The 17810-nt window shown below is 35.7% G+C and overlaps 1 protein-coding gene across 1 annotated transcript; it reads right to left on the reverse strand.

Moving 5' to 3' along the window:
- Positions 1-2364: 2364 nt before the first annotated feature.
- LOC105444207 lies at positions 2365-17279 on the reverse strand. Its single transcript, XM_030977618.1, has 6 exons — positions 17248-17279; positions 16816-16899; positions 14427-14584; positions 9667-9745; positions 8472-8542; positions 2365-4356 (listed from the first exon to the last, which is right to left on the reverse strand). Exons 1-6 carry the CDS (start codon positions 17277-17279, stop codon positions 4097-4099), a joined length of 684 nt encoding a protein of 227 aa, XP_030833478.1. The 3' UTR covers positions 2365-4096.
- Between the last annotated feature and the right edge of the window lie 531 nt (positions 17280-17810).

Here is a 17810-nt window from a genome sequence, read left to right on the forward strand (position 1 = left end):
TGGTTGAATAACTTATTCATATTTCTGTATTTCAAGCTCAAAGTAGAGTGATGGAATTTGGCATTTTGCTCTCCATCAAGCATTATACTGCATATACTGTACATGTATACTTATACACACACATTGACAGTGATAGGCATTAAGTCAGATTCAATCGATGTGCTATATACCAAGAGATATACTCTCTATCTTCCATGTTATTATTATGTGCTTATGTTCAAAGGAACCCTTTATTGGTTTGGTTGATTGATATAACAATATTAACTTTGTATTCACTATCTAAGAGTGAGATATATGGTCATTCACACATATATTTGTTGCCAATCAGTATATAACACATCAGCTATATTGTGTTTGGTTGTTGGATGATCTCTGCGCCCAAGCATGGGATCATTAGTAGGTTATTATAACGTTGTAAGGTTGTATCAGTTTATCATTTACATATTTAGTGTTGTTGTTATGAATTAGTCATGAATCACATATATGATCCATCATTACCGCAAGACTATTAGATATATTCAGATACTTATCCTGATAATTAATACAGCCATTTAAACACTGATTTGATAAGGTACAGTTGTTCATGGAATAACAATTATTCCATTCAATTATGAACAAAATTACATGTCATTGATTTCCTTGTATGTATATACATTCATATTAGTATAGTTGAGACTAATTCTTTGTAGGCATATATTGAAGTAATTAACTAGATAGTCAGTCATGTTTGATTCATGTTATTGTTGACAACGAATATTAACACTGTATTTGTGTTTATTTGTTTGTTTAGCGAACCGCTGGTCGCTAAGACTCTGTTGGCCGTACTTCGGTGTCCGGTTGTTGATCTCTGGTCATGATTAGTACGGAAGAAGTTGAAGAAAGGAATAAACAGACTAGAAGTTAAAGCTACTGTTTCAGGAGTCTTCAATCAGCGTGTTTGAACTTAAGCAATTTGAAAATTTCACTGTAGTCAGATAAGATACTACACTCTGTTAAAGGAGATGGTGACTTTATATTTCGGATATCGTTAGGTAGAGTATTCCATACATCTGGACCCCTATGTCTGATTGATTGACGGGCTAATGCAGTGTGAGGATTAACCACATGTAAATTCGATGACTGCCTTGTTGAATATGAGTAAACCATGTTATTAGGTTCGAACATTGAAGATAATAAAGTAGGTAACAATTTGATATTGAAAAGGAACATAAATATGGCAATTTGGAGGAAGTTAATATAGCCTAATAATATAGAAATTTGTTTAGAATGGTTTGGATAGCTATAGCGAATAGAGTTCTCTGTCACACTTGTGGTGCCTTGGCCGAGACGCCTTTCACAATTTCACAATTCATTGGAGTAAGCTTCACATGGAAAAGGATATAATATAACAAATCATTTTCAATGTTACAATCCATTTGGAAAGACTGCACATGAAAAAGAATATAACAATATTTTATCAAAGACAAGTTGCAACAATTATACAGTAAAGAATGAATACACAAAGGTGCTGAAACATAAGCATATACCTTGAATCGTTACAACACTTTTCAATATGTAGATTTATTGTAAGTAATACATCTGTGAAATGATAATTTAAATAGAGGGAAGCATGGTCACGATAACCAGCTCGAGTACAAATATGCGTAGAGCATTCTTTTGCAGCAGACGAATATTATTAGTCACCCACCTGGATGTTGCCCGAAAAATATTACAATACGAGATATATGGTAAAATTAGACTATTATATAGCATAAGTAATATTATATCAGAAACAAAACAATTTTATTCTATACAGTATGCCACTATTTATGGAGATTGATGTAACGATGTGTTTTACATAGTCGCTCTAGTCAAGTTTTTCATTGATATATACACCAAGGAACTTTGTACGTGTCTTTCTCTCTGTAGACAAAAATACATCAATTTTTAAAAATATTTAGAGCAATTTAGGTTATTTTGAACCTCGAAATGTGATAATGTTGAGGAAACGACCAATTAAAAGCATTTAAGATTTGTTTGTTTAAGAAACAACTACCTGTTGGTAATGTTACAATGTAAGGGGTCACCCCCCCCCCCCCCCTCCAACCTCTCCTCCACATATTATATTACTTTTTTTCTTCAATTTAAACAAAATTGTTAGGGGTCACCCCTCACCGCTTATTTTCATTACAACCAGGACAAACATAATATAATTTAGTGCTAACATGAAACCTTCTATGCTTGTATCAATTATACTAAATCACGCTTGATGATACGTCCCCGATAAACATTTGATTTACTTTTAAGACCTTTCTTGTCAAACATAGAATCGCACACTGCCCGCACCCCACCCCCGAAAAAAAATTGGGGGAAAGAGGTACCCCCCCCCCTCCTTTCTTAACCTGAAAATAAGAATCAGAACAAACTGAAATAACCCCTCTGAAGGGACAAAAGATATAGTCATATTTCACATCAAGCCCCGTGCCATCGTGGGTGTGCCAGCATTTTTGCAATGTTCAAAAACTAGCCAGGACAGAGAAAAGAATGGAAAAACTAAAAGCTGAACAAATGAAGGTGGGTTCAATTTTAAGTAGGATTTTTCTGAACTCAAACATATCATTACATAGATCGTCAAACCCCAAAACTTGTGGGTGTACTACTACTGCTAGTAGTAGTAGAATCATCTGGGGCTGGTACCCATATTGCATAAAACTTAGTATTGATGGGTAACTTTGCCAATAACGGTAACTTTCCTGGAGACCTTCATTTGATTGGCTTTTAACTAATGTTGCCATATTAGTAAATAAATGATATTGATGGCAAAGTTACATTTTTTATACGATAAGCCACAATCCTACTTTTATTAATCCTTGACATGATTCAAACAAAAGATTACTTTTTCCAAATCTTTGAACATCTTTTTGAAGATATTTCAAAGTTAAGATGCTGAATTCAAGATTATTTTTGAATAACTTAGTGCAGTTTGGCAAGGAATGTTGTTAAGGACACAGAAAACAAAACATGCGACGGTAGTGTAAATTGTACAAAAAATAGGCATCAATTCCAAAGACTTTTAATATTTAGCCCACATTATTTTTTGATGGTAGGGCTCCAAATTAGGCATGATAGACTAAAGCGACGAATGTCATACTAATATATTTTCAATTTTCAATGTTCTTCTATCAATATGATACGCGAAACAATCTGAGATGCAGACAAACAAGTCTGTAACAAATAACTTACAATACAATGTGTATATGCAAGGCAATCCAAAGGCTGCGTAATAAAGTTGGATGTGAATTCTTATAGAGTGCGCTGAAGCATGACATCCAATCATCGCTGTCAGCATTTATATTAATTTTCATGAATAGTATGCGTAAATGAATGGTACTACATACATGTAGCACAGTCACGATGAACAAGTAAATTATGTGCATTTTCAAGTCAACTGTATTATTACAGGTAGGTTCTTGGATGTAAACAATTCAGAAATGTATTATAAAGTTCTATCACTGCAGCCATTTCGTTTAGTTCAAGCTTCGTATGTAAACATGATGTATAGTAAAAGAAAACACAAAAACAAAAACCAATGCAAGTATACATAGAATACAGATTTGTCTAGTGCTAAGCGTATTTATGAAGCGATTGGGATAGCCCGGTTATGCATTTGTCGCAACAATGTATGGCTTATTAATAATGGTGGAACGTTAGCTCGGTCAACTAATCAAAGGGAATTCATCTAATCTTTTTCAATATTTTCAAGATGACTCAAGCTGGTATCCAGATAGCCCGACCAAATCAAATTTCAGTCTTTCATTACAAATACAACCATAAGAACACGTTAGGCCTATGCAATTGTGTAATTTGTTTTCTCCCCAAGATGAATATCTGAATTAATTGTTCACAACAGAGTGTGAAAACATGTACCGTGCTAATTTCATGAAATCATGGTACTGAACGATAATTCTATCACACAGCTATGGTACAGAATTGTGGTTAGAACCATGATAACCATGGAATGTGAGCTTTGCAACCATCAAAGTACCATGGTAAATTTAAGGGAGTTCTACGGTTTCCATGATACATTTTTCTATATAAACATGGTACTACTAATAAGCTAATAATAGGGCCATTTACGTGTTTCCTTTTCTGCTAGCCATCGGAAGCTGATGTTGTCATCAGCTCGTTTGATGCATGCCTCTAGTATCTTTAGCAGAGCAATGTGTTTCTTAGAATCCATCCCGTGGTTTACATTTGTGTAGTTCTCTATGAAGAACACACTGCGCTTCTCTATACCGGCCCCGGTGATGTCTCCAAGGATCTCTTCGCGGTTAGAGATACTGTCGGCGAAAGTCACCACCATAATAGGATATCCACCTGTATAATGATGAAAACGATTATGATGATGACGAGGACGACGACGTCGACGATGTTTATAATATTAACAATAGTGATAATGAAAATGCAAATAATAACAAAAACATCAACAATGATACAAATATTAATAAAAACAATAGTAATATACACAATGATTATACTGATAATTATGTCATAAAGACGTTAAATTGTAATATGTATACAATGATATTTCCTAACGAGCATCCTATTGGCTTGATAGGTGTCACGTGACACTCAAATATTCGTTATGTGTCAGTGGCGTACCTGGGGTACTCCGTCAGGGGGGGCAAGCGACCGAAACAAACAAAAAAGGCGATGCTAATTTTCACTTCTGGCGAGCGAGCGAGCAAAAAAAATTCTTTAAGTAACGTTTGGTATATAAACTGGTATTGTTGCAAGTTGGGGGTGGGAACATTCACTTGTTAGCGACGTTAATTTCATTTTTTTTGCAAACTAGTGTAGCGAGCAAGAAAAAAAATCACTTCTTTTTTAATAATTGCCACTTAAACTTGGTTCAATTGTCCCATGCAGGGCGCGGGAACAATATTGTGTTTAGGGTGATTTTATACCCATTTTAGCTAGCGAGCGAAAATACATCTTTTTCTCAATGAATTGCTATATAAAATTTGTTTCATTGTTGCAGGTAGGGGTGGGCACAATCGTGTTTAAGGCAATGTCAATCCCATTTTGGCGGGCAGGCAACCCCCTACATTTCTCTTTTTAATGATATTGTAGCAGGTTAGTGGTGGGCACATAATTCCACGAGCTAGCGAGCGTAGCGAGCGAAAAAAAATCACTTTTCTTTTATAGGGAAAATATGGTACATAAAACTTGGGTTCATTGTTCCATGTCAGGGACGTGATTATTAAAAGCGGTGTTAATTCTATTTTGGCGAGCGAGCGTAGCGAGCGAGCAAAAAAAAATCACTTCTTTTTATAGGGAAAATATGGTATATAAACTTTGCTTTAATTGTTCCATGTCAGGGACGTGATCATTAAAAGCGGTGTTATTTCTATTTTGGCGAGCGAGCGTAGCGAGCGAGCAAAATTTTTGTAATGATAATTGGTTCATAAATTTCAGATGTGTTTGTTGCAGGGCAGGGCTTACACAATTATGTCTACGGTGATGTTAATTCCGTTTTGGCGAGCACGAGCACACCAAAACTTCTTTGAATAACGTTTCGTACATAATTATTAACTGGTTGTTGCAGGTTGGGGCGGGCACGTTAGCGGTGTCAATTCCATTTTGGCGAGCGAGCATAGCGAGCAAGCAAAAAAAATAAATTCTCTTTTAATAGAAATTAATAAATAAACTTGTTTTTATTGGTGCAGGTCAGGATGGACGCAATCGCGTCTAACGCGATTCAATTCCTTTTTGGCGAGAGGGCGAAAAAACTCTTCCATTTTTAATGATATTGTTGCAGGTCAAGGGTGGGCACAATTGTTTCCAAAGCAATGTCTATTCATTTTATTCGCGAGCGAGTGTAGCGAGCGAGAAAAATGAATTAGTCTCTTTTAGTAACATTTGGTACATATATTGTGTGTTATTGTTGCCATGGTTGCAGGTCGGGGCCCGTCGGGGCAGGCACAATTGTATTCTAGGCAATACTAATCCTTTTCTTTTTTCAGGGGGACGAGGAAGTGAAAACATTTAATACAAAATAGGCTAGCAAGCAGTTCGCGCCAGCGAAGAGTTTCAAATTTGTTATATCACTTATATTTTCCTATTTTCATTTGTTTTAATTTTTCAGGGCCGTATGCGGAATATTTTTCTGATGGGGGAAGGGGGAAAGATGCGTTAAAAGTTTTCGAAGAATCTCAAAAGCAAAAGGAGTGAAGGGAGTTCGAGCGACCGAACTGGTCATGAGGGTACTTTTGCATTTTCAAAAGTAGAATTGAAGGATTTGGTATAGGCCTACACTACATTTTCAGGAAAAAAACTGTACGATTTCAAAATATCTGGGGTCAACTGCCCCCCCCCCCCCCCGGTGCTTACGGCCATGTTCTTTATTTTTTTCCCCATTTTTATTCCTTTCCTTTTCTTTTCCCTTTTTCTTCCTTTTCTCTTCTTCTTCCTTTTTTCTTTCCTTTTTTTCCTTTTTTCTCTTTCTTTCCTTTTTTCTTTCCTTTTCCTTTTTTCTTTTTCTTTCCTTTCCCTTTCTTTTCTTTTCTTTCCCCTTTTTCTTTTTTCCCCCTGGAGCCCGTCAGGGGGGGCACTCTGCCCCCCTGCCCCCCCCATAGGTACGCCAGTGTTATGTGTGCACGAACGTGCAATATCGCAAATACCCTCAATTATATATTACAAAGATTTCGTGCATCGTTGTTCAATATAACATAGGGTAGGTGTAGGGAATTGGAGACCACCAAGCTAGAACCCATCACTGTCTGTCCGTGTTGGCTCCAATAGTGCTCTAGCGCCATTTGTGGCCTTTAACAACACTACTGCATATATCCAATTCATTTCGAAGACTACAATGCGTTCTTTCTTCGAGAAAATTGGCAAAATTGACCAAGATAACCAATTTTGATCTTAAAATTTTGCTCTGATATAAAAAACACAATTTTCACTGAATGTTGTGGTGTATCCAAATATTTAGGGGTGGCTCTTAAAGTTCGTTCTAAAAGGAAGTTTATGTAGTGTGCCAACCATCACAGAAACCTTATGGCCATTGTGTGTTGTGAATGGGTGTTGCAATGCACATTATGGATGGTGTCTGATCAGAAATGAGTATAGGCAATGGGGGACACCAGGTCCAAGATGGGGCCTACTTTCACCCAGTTGTTCATTTCATGTTGAAAGGCACTATCATGAAACATATTTGATTGTTCTGTTACCATTCTAATTTTAATGCATTTCATTTAAAGAAGTTGTTTCTATGCTGTGAGTTGGATCAATGTAAAAGTCACATTGCTAGAACATTATTCTGAAAGTATTTAAACATAATTTAAAGCACATTTATTACTTTAAACAAAAACCTACAGCTATATTTTGGGTCACATTGTTTTAAAATCGTTTAAAAATTACAGTAAGTTCATTGACTGAATGTATTTATTTCAAAAAGTGTTTGAACCAACTATAACAATCCCATTTTCATTCAAATTGTATTTAAAATGTTTTGATTTGTTTCTGTCCCTTATTATCTACACATGTATGTAATGAGAGACCTTTGGTGATGACTTCTTTAATCATTATTATCTTAATAATCAGTTACATCATGACCACAATTTTGGTACCACTAGAGAAGAAGTTACTAAAGATAATACAAAACGTTTGGTATGTGTCACATTTTTCATGTTTATGTAAATTATGCAAATGTGCTTCAGGGTCTCCAATTCCCTACACCTACCCTATATTCACCTCCTAATTCAGAATCCTCCTCGAGCCATTATATTTATTTCAACCTCGGCCTACAGCATCGGTGAAATATATCATCACTCAGGAATTCCTGAATTTGTCGTTTCATTCTAGTATTTGAATTTGAAAGCCGGATATGTAATATTTGTATAATGTGAAATATGCTGGTTGTTATTATATATTATTATAAACCTCTCTTTAGAAATCTAGCCATCTGATGGGTCGAAGTCTGATTTGAGCCATTCCCGTAAAGAAACGAACAATGCCAGTAATGGTCAATAGTTCATGAGTGAGATTCACGCAAAATTCCAGGTACCGGGAAACTACTTAGATTTTGCTGCGATCCCATTGGTTTACGTGTAAAAATTGGTATTGTGCGAGCGCGGATGCCATACAGTGCTTTTTGTCTGCGATTCCCAAATTATTGTAACGTTCAGTCATCTTTCCATCAAAGATTAACAGACAGTGTCTCAGATTTTTCGTGATGTTTTAACCGATCTTTGCTTAAGAAAAGGATAAGGTAAGAATTCCTGGTAAATTTGTGTGTCAATTCGGTATATAAAAGACATATCGACTACTTTAATATTCGAGGCCTTGATGTTGGCTCTCGGGGACGACCCAGGCGCGCCGAGGGGTCACGGCAGGATGTGCACACGGCAGTCGACACCTCTATTCTCTTACTGTTATTATCATTATGCGGTTTCCATGATATAACTATTTTTATAATTGATTTCACTTACAAAGGTGTTTCCTGACTTCAGGAACAAGTGACTCTAGAAATTCAGTGCAGTGTTTTGTTCCCGTAGCTCGGCTAATTAATAGACACAAACAAACAAACAGTCAGTCAGTAAAAAATAAAAAATAAATCAGAGAGAAAAAATGAGGTATCTAACTATTGAAATAGGTTTATCTTTTGACCCTCTTCACCATGATCCTACTACAAATACTACTAGATTACTGCGGCCACTACACTTATTATGAATCACCTTTAAACCTTAAAATCATTATCATCAAAACCATTGTAATTTTCATTACTGCATTATTCGATATCATGTTATTCTACAAAAAGGGATTTCATCAAAAATGAATAAATATAATTTAATAGGGTGATAATGATACATTACTTTATGAAATAAACTTTTGAAATGAGAGAAGTAGAATGTTGATGATGAATACAACTACCTAAACAGTGTAATGCAAGAAAGTTAGTTCTTGTTGTTCCCCCTCTTTTCTTAATATATAAAACAAATTTGTTCGTTTAAAGCTACTATGCCACCCCCCTCCCCCTGTTTATATCGAGTTAAGGATTGCTGATAGGGATGCTGGGTATGAGTCTACATCGAGTTAAAGGGTTTGGGTAACTTTGTCACCGCTTCTGAAACTAAATCCTGGATTTAGCTCATGCTACAATGATTATTATAAACCTTAAGTTCAGTCAGAAACCCCTTGACTTTTACAAGCCGATCGCCTGTCTGATTATCAAGATATTTATGATTGGAAATCGAAATTAAAAAATACGTTTTCCTAATACTACAGTCTATTGAGGAAAATGAGTAAACCGGTCACTCAAAGATTTTTTACTTTTTTTGATGCACTTCATGATCATTTTAAAGCCCAATTTTTTTTTAGGGCTTCAATATTACACCAGACACAGACACTGATAACACGTAGGGCCAAGCATCTCATATTTAACATAGTTAAATGATGCCTTTACGGGTTGCTGACTATGGGTCTACATCTTTAACATCGCATTGATCAGTAATCTATTTATCCAAATCTGTAAAATGTACAGTTTCATTTTTTATTAGACAAGAGTAGAAAGAACTAACCTTTTCCAATTGCTTTCAAACAGTTTCTGTAACAAATTTACTCGCTTGACTAAAGCTCACCTTTAAGGGGTGTTGAGAACGTTTTTTTTTTTTTTACTATCGTTACCTGTATTTCAGAATAAGAATGGGACAGTCAATCTTCTCTCCAGGAGCATGAGAACGGGTGTTGAGTCCTCGTTTACCAGCTATAGAAATGGGTCATTTAAAACGAGAACACAAGAAGAGAAACAAGAGTTTAAGAAAAAGAAAAAGAATTGCCTTGTTACATGTGACACGACCAACCGCGCAAATGCAACAAAACACAACTTACATAAATAATGAAATAAACAATTAAAAGAATTATTTAAACAAAAGATAGAACATTCTCACCCGTTCAAAATAAGATGGCACTGGTGGGCGTTTCATGAAACTATTAGTCGGTGGTTTTCATCGAATAATATCATGTTCACCGACAATTCTTTTGTCACCGACTATTTTCCAGGCCTGTGATTGGTCAAATTTAGTCAGCGCTGCCTAAATTGTCGGTGAACATGATATTAGTCGGTGAAAACCACCGACTAATTGTTTCATGAAACGCCCCCCTTGGAGTATGTGGGAAAAATAATGACATAACAAATTGCTCTTTGAATGTCCTAGTAATAGCCCTAGACGTTTGGTACAATGCGCGCACGCGTGTAAAAAAAAAAAAATATATGCAAGCTTGCGCAAGCTCGCAAACTTATCTATATATTTTCCTGCAGCTTTTTCCTAAGTTAATTTTACCTCTGTTATGCAAAATATACACTGTCTTAAAGAGGGTCTGGTTAAAACTATGCGCAAGAGGTGTCTCCAAGTGCCAAATGGTACTTTTGGAGTCACCGAGTTTTAACCAGTACCTAGAATAGAAGGCATGGTATATTTGTTTTATAATCCTGCATCGAAAAATAATTGATAAAAAATGAATATTTATATAAATTTTGGGGGAAGAAATAGAATTTAGAATATAATTTTTTTTCTTCATTTTTTATCAAAAAAGATTTAAAATATCTTGTTTTCATTTAATCAAGATTTGAAGGAAAAAAATCGATTACAAAAAAATTAACACTTTTTTTCCAGCTCACAAATAGTACTCCCAAATAGTACTTCCATTCCCAAAAAATACTCTCATATAGTACTTTTTCAGAGCAACCTTAAAATGGTCGAAATATTTATGGTCACGTGACGAGCTCTCAACCAATCAAAAACCAATAATTTTGATTGCATGATGTATTTCCTATTAAAGCATGTTGACAGCCTTTTTCAAAGGTATAATGTATAACAATAATACAGAGTTTAATCTATAGTGTAGGTGTAGGGAATTGGAGACCGTAGGGAAGTGGAGACCACCAAGTTTGAACTCATCCCTGTCTGTCCGTGTTGGCTTCAATATTGCTATAGAGCCATCTGTGGCCTTTAACTCATAGCCTGTCATAAGCTGCATGCACGCTTTTGTTAAAGTGCTTTGTGCACGCGAGCAAGCTAGTGTTCCTCTGCTTCTTGCATGTTTGCACGCATTCGTAAAAGCAGTAATTGTTCATGCCCATTGGACTGTGCCTAGTGTTTTGCACGCCCTATTGGTAGTACCATCGCGTTAATCCGATTATCTCGTTATAAAGTTGGCACTGGGGGGATTTGTGGCTTGGCACAATGGGGGATTAGCCCTGTGGCAGGATAAGAGTTAACAACACTACTGCATATATCCAATTCATTTCGAAGACTACAATGCGTTCTTTCTCCGAGAAAATTGGCAAAATTGACCAAGGTAAGCAATTTTGATCGTAAAATTTTAATAATAAAAAAACACAATTTTCACTGAATGTTGTGGTGTATGCAGATAGCTAGAGGGGGATCTTAAAAAAGTAGTTTCAAATGAAGTTTATGAAGTGTGCCAACTATCACAGAAAAGTTATGGCCATTGTGTGTTGTGAATGGGTGTTGTAATGCACATTATGAATGGTGTCTGATCAGAAATGTGTGCAGGCAATGGGGGACAACAGGTCCAAGATGGGGGTCGTTTGTTGTAAAGTGTCGAGTATGCCGAGGACAGTCAATGACCCGATGCTGGTTGGTTAATTGTCCATGTAAAGAAATATTTTGGGCAACATTTGATTTATTTATTTCTGTTCGATTTTCTTTTTCTTTTCCATTTTTACAAATATATAACAAACAAAACATTGCAAATTTTACACATTTCAAAAGAATATCAGGTCGAAAAAAGTAACTAATCGAAAACATCAAACAGGAGGGTTGACAAAGTAAGCAAAGCTTGATAGCATAACTATCCTCAATGGAAACATAATAATACGAATATGGTGGAACAAATTTTGGTAAAAGGGGAAAGAGAGAGAGAGAGAGAGAGAAAGAAAAAAAAAAGAGGGGGTGTACATCAAGATTCACAGATATATGTGGTACAATGTAGTTGGATTTCAATTTGATATATGAAGATAAAAAAGAAGATGCACATTTGAAAATTGGGTGGCCAACTTGGGATATATCATATAATGAGAAGACGCGGTTTCTGGACAATATGAATAGAAATGTGAGATCAGCGAGCTGGTTTATATAGACTGTAAACCTTTGTTTGTATACAAAACAGGTTTTAAGAGTGTCCCAAGTAGGCCACATTGTTTTAAAATAGTTTTAAAATCACAGTAAGTTCATTGGCTGCATGTATCACTTTCAAAAAGTGTTTTATTACCTACACATGTAGGTAATGAGAGACCTTTGGTGATGACGTCATTAATCATTGTTATCTTATTACTCAGTTACATCATGACCGCAATTTTGTTACCAAATAAAAAGAAGAAGTTACTGAAGAGAATACAAAACTTTCAGCTTGTGTAACATTTTTCACGTTTATTATGCAAGTGTACCTAAGGGTCTCCAATTCACTACCCCTACCCTATTTTATTATTATTATTATTATTGGTGTATTATATGACCATACAATGTTCATTTATTTTAGACTTCATTGGCGAAAAATTAAAATGTTATGAAATAATTATAGACCAATTAAATTGTGCTTTTGTCCTGTATGTTGACAGTGAACAAAATTGGTCATAGATGGGGTCCATAGCATCTGACATATACTAAATACACTATATTATGCAAATAAGATTATGCAAATAATCGAACAACAGTTTAAAGATAAACTTGAATTCTTTAAAAAAAAAAAAAGGAATTCTCACAGAATCAAACGAAATGTTCACGGAATGTTCAAGATTAAAAATAAATGTCATTTGCCGAACAATTTTGGTAGCAAATGTATACTGGCTGAGTAATGAGCATAGAAAGATAAGGAAATCAAGGTAAGTAGGCCGGACACCTCTTGTGTAGTCCCATATACATCTTACTGTGTACAGTGTTTGTTACTTTACCAAGACTGGGCCAAATTTATTATTTTTTGATGACTCCAGAACCTTGCAGTACTCACCAATACTTACATGCTACATGATCATTTTTTACTGATCCTTTCCACACCCTTTCCCTCATAATGCAATCGCATGACCAGAACTCAACTGTATCTTTAATACAATATTTAAAAAGCTATAGCAGTTTGTATTAAAAATACTGTAATGTAACAAACTGAACAATAGTCAATAAGTGTCACTCATCTGATTTATGTGTTATGTTCATGTTGTGTACAAAGTTGGCCTGCAAGCTAACAAGACCATATCCTCTTGCCTGTATAATTTTGCGGCAAGCTTGCAAGAGCTTTAGAATGTGCATCTGCAAACTTGCAGGGCATATCCTTTTTGCCTGCAAGATTGCAAGAGCCTTAGTTTGTGCCCCTGCAAGTTTTACAAGCTTGCTGCTAGCTTGCAGGGCATACACTGTCAGCCTGCAAGACTGCCAGGGCTTTAGATTGCGCTCTTGTAAGCTTGCAGGGCATATCTTCATTGCCTGCAAGTTTACAAGGGCTTTAGTTTACACCACCGTAAGCTTGCAGAGCATACACTGTTGGTATGCATGATTGTTGTGAGATTGCGTACAACAATAAATTTGCAATGCAAGCTTATCAAGATTGCCGCAAGTTTGTAACAAGCTTGCTGCAGCCTTAGGATTCTATAAGGGTAATCAAGTTAGGGCCTGGGCTCCGGCAGGGCTATGGTACTCATCTGCGTCTTTTACATCAAACTGCCTAATCACATCATAATTCAAATTTGATCATCATCATGAATGTTATTCATAAAATCATCGATTGAATTTAAAGCTGGATTTAAAGTTACACCATAAAATAATTTCTGAATTTCTGAATAATAATTTTGTTCATACTCTTATCATCCAAACTGATGAAATATTGTTCTTTAGTGGCCAAATAATACGAATTACGTGTATCTGAAATGTCATTATTCTACCCCTTTTCGTTAAAAAATACAATTTAATTCCAGCTCATCTCATAATGATTTGACAAAAAAAACTGGTCTTGCTAGGAGGCGTCTTTCTTTGCGCCTGTAAAATGAAAATAAAAATAGTATGGTATGGTCTACGTCTTGGCCAAATCTGGTGCTTTTAGAACTACCTGAACCACGATATCCCTTTCATCCCCAAATATAAACTCCCGTGCGCGAATTCAGGTGTCGTTTTGTGATTTTTTCCCAGTTGCAGCGCATTTCGATCCGACTTCGAATTTTTGAGATCGAGATATTCCGGAATTCTTCGACGATAAATTTTCTAGATGCACCAATTTGTATTAAAAACAATTTCAGTTCCTTGGTTAAAGTTCAACCAATTAAATTTGTGTAGAATAGTAGAAATTATGGTTCGAATATTCTTCTTTTGTGTTGGGGCGGCGGCTTACAGTGGTCCATCTGAAACAGCATTAAAAGAAAAACGTGTAATACTTACTGATTTCAGCTATGACATCTTCAACTTTTTTTTCGGATAAATCGATTAGTCCACGTGTATCGTATGTAGTTACGTCATTACTTAGTCTGGCGGGGTCTCGAAACATAGTCTCGCCTCCGGCTGACGCATTTCCTTTCTCAATGTAGATTTCTTCCCAGCTACCTAAACATTAAAACGACAAACTGAATAAATGATATTGGATCCCAACATTTATTTTCATATTGTAAATATGAGAGCATTTGAAGAAGAATCCTATATTCACATGTTCAAAGTATTTGTTTCACCTTTACCCTTAACGTAATCTTCACTTGAAAGTTACTATGTCCTATTTGCAGCCAACAGCAAATTCTGTAGAACTTTGCAGGAAGTATGAATATGTCATGTATGTCTTATTTGTGAAATTTAAACATTTGCATTGTCCTAGTATTCAAATTATGCAAGGAAACTCGTATAACCTCCAAGACCTCATTGTCAGACAGAGTGACTGACTGATATTTGACAGATACATGAGTATTTGTCAACATCAATTACCCACAAATTGTAAGGCCACACTTAAACTGATCGAATCTTTATGGAGCACAAAACGTACGACCGTTAGGTAGAAGGGTCTTAAAATCTGACCATTGATTGGGTAATTGCAATCACTTACGTCGATTCGACAACTAATGGTCGTTATTATTCCACTAAAAATCATTTTAAAACCATTTCCTTTTTTGGGGGAAGTTATAAATTATATAGTATTGTCTTTCAAATGACGTTGGAATTAAAACCTTTATTTTGTTGGCCTGCAAATGGGACATACATGTAGTACCTTTAACTATTTACATGCCATGAAAATTATCTCTTTGTCCCTCGAGGCATTTATCACGTAGTAGTCAAACTAAGGGGTTCGAGAGCATTCAAACGTCTCTATTGTAAAATATATAAATACATGTGTTGAAGACTTTGTCATGTACCTAGTCGAAAACGAATAGTTTTGAATTTTGAATAGCTTCTCTGTTCCACAAGCAATCCATTTTTTTATGTTTTGCCGATCTGTGCGGACCGTGCCAAACGTTACTTAGACAAAGGAAAGGGTTAATCAATTACCACTTCACTACCATGTACCTTTGAATGCAAAGTGAAGAGAGTTGAGAAAGCTACTCTTTCCGGAATCCTGAACACCGAAGACACCTAATCGAACCCTAGAAGGTCTTTGGAATCCATCACCTGCATCTCGGGTAGTCCATTGATTAGGTTTGTAGTCTCGGATCTTCTCACGAAGCCGTCGAATTCGACCTGACGTTTTGATGATTGAAAGTTGACACGGATGTCACAGTTTGGATAAGAAATTGAGCACGACGTATAATAGCAATGAATATAAATTATTCAATCATATCACTTTGAGCTTTCTCTTTCTTTCCACTTTCCCACTGACTCTCTCTCTCTCTCTCTCTCCCTCTCTCCATGTCTCCCCTCTCTCTCTCTCTCTCTCTTTCTTTCTTTCTACTTTGGTATTTCTTGATATATATCAAGAAATCAAAGTATATATATCTTAATAAACGAGCTTGAAAGATTCTCTTAAAACCCTTCTAAAACCTCAAGTGTCCCTAGCTTACACGTACATGTTTCTGGATATGCGTTGAAATCAAATGATATGAATCAGTTTGTTCGTCTTTCAATATATTTGATGCCGCTGTTATTTTGTATGCATTCCAGTAATTTAACATAAATCTTGAAATGCCTAAACACAATATTTTATTATCATTCTTTATTTGACCAAACGTAAAATGCACATATACAACATAATTGCAAGAGGCAAATACATACTAAAAAAATAAAAGGACAAAAGAAGTGAGAGCAGCAAATTGATGATTCTGCATAAAAGAGGACGCAAAGGAAAAATTATAGGTTTCTTCGCCCCCCTCTCTATCTCTCTCTCTCTTTCTTTCTTTCTGTTTCCCTCTCTATCCCCTCCCCCTCCTTCTAAATATGTACTACCCGCGGTGTTCACCCATCACTTCTATCTTCTCTATGATTGGTTGATTGATTGATTGATTTATTCATTTCATATAACAATTGTTCGCACAATAAAGAATATAGTTGACAAAGTAAGATCAAAATTATGAAATGAAACAGGAACCTACTGGAAAGCATAGCTTGTTTTTGTAGGTTCCCAGGAATAAATATAATATGAACATTATTATCATAAATCATTTTAAAGTGTCTTAATAATCACAGTAAAATAGATATAATATAAAACATATTTTCGTAAACCATGTTAAAGTATCTAAATTCTCTTTATCTATTCAGCACATAATGTTTTTGTACATGCTTTCGTTAGTTCTATTCAATATAAAGAGTATGTACAGTAATGGCCAAGAATTGGCATGAAAGATGTGATACTTACCTTGGTGAATTTTGGACCACACCAGTCGAAGGAGGAACAGTATCACGGCAAAAATGATTATTCCCCAAAACAAAGTTACCCATCCTGAAAACACATACAAATAACAAGAGGGTTTTTGTTCATTTATTCGTATATCCTAAACCTTTTAGGAAGACAAGTATGAAGAGCAGAAGAAGAACAAGAAAAGGAAGAGGAGGATGAGATGGAAAAGAAGACGAAGAGAACAGACAGACAAACAAAAAGCTTAGATGGATAACAAACGGGGGGTAGGTGGGAAATTGGCTGATCCGAGAAAGACAAAACTATAACAAATATGCACTACATAACTTAGCAAAAAATGTACATTTGACTCTTTCATTAAAGTGGTTGATCCACGGGAGGGCATATGTCCCTTTAAAGATAAATTATAATAGATAAAGCTGAGCAATGTACCCCCCAATTGCACCCTTCCAGGCCGCAACCATTGTGACAAAGCTTGGCAACGGGAATATAAATAAATATGAGCCTATTTTCTTTTACTGTTATTAGTCTGAATTATTTTGCTATCAAAGGGCTGTTAAGGCCATGGGTCAAATCGAATTAAAACTTACGAATGTTGATTTAAACGTACATGTACATACCGATCTAAACACGCACGCACACACCCCAAACAAACATATGCAAACATACTATGATGATAATTTGATGATGTTGGTTATTATAATACGTCAACTATTACTGCTACTACTAACTATACAAATAGTGATAATAACACGAAGAAGAAGAACAAAAAAGAAAAAATGAAGAGGAAGAAGACTGAGGAGAAAAAGATGGAGAAGAAGAAGAAAAAGAAAAGAAGAAGGAGGAAGAGAATACGAAGAAGATGGAGAAGAAGAAGAAGAGGAAGAAGGAGGAGGAATAGAAGACGAAAACGATGGAGAAGAGGAAAGAAAAAATGTGGAGGACAAGAAGGTGTATGAGCGGGAAAAGTAGATTACTTACCCATTAAATAGGAG

Source organism: Strongylocentrotus purpuratus, unplaced genomic scaffold (genome assembly GCF_000002235.5).
Source record: "Strongylocentrotus purpuratus isolate Spur 01 unplaced genomic scaffold, Spur_5.0 spur5_scaffold_1, whole genome shotgun sequence".
Taxonomy (NCBI): Eukaryota; Metazoa; Echinodermata; class Echinoidea; order Camarodonta; family Strongylocentrotidae; genus Strongylocentrotus; species Strongylocentrotus purpuratus.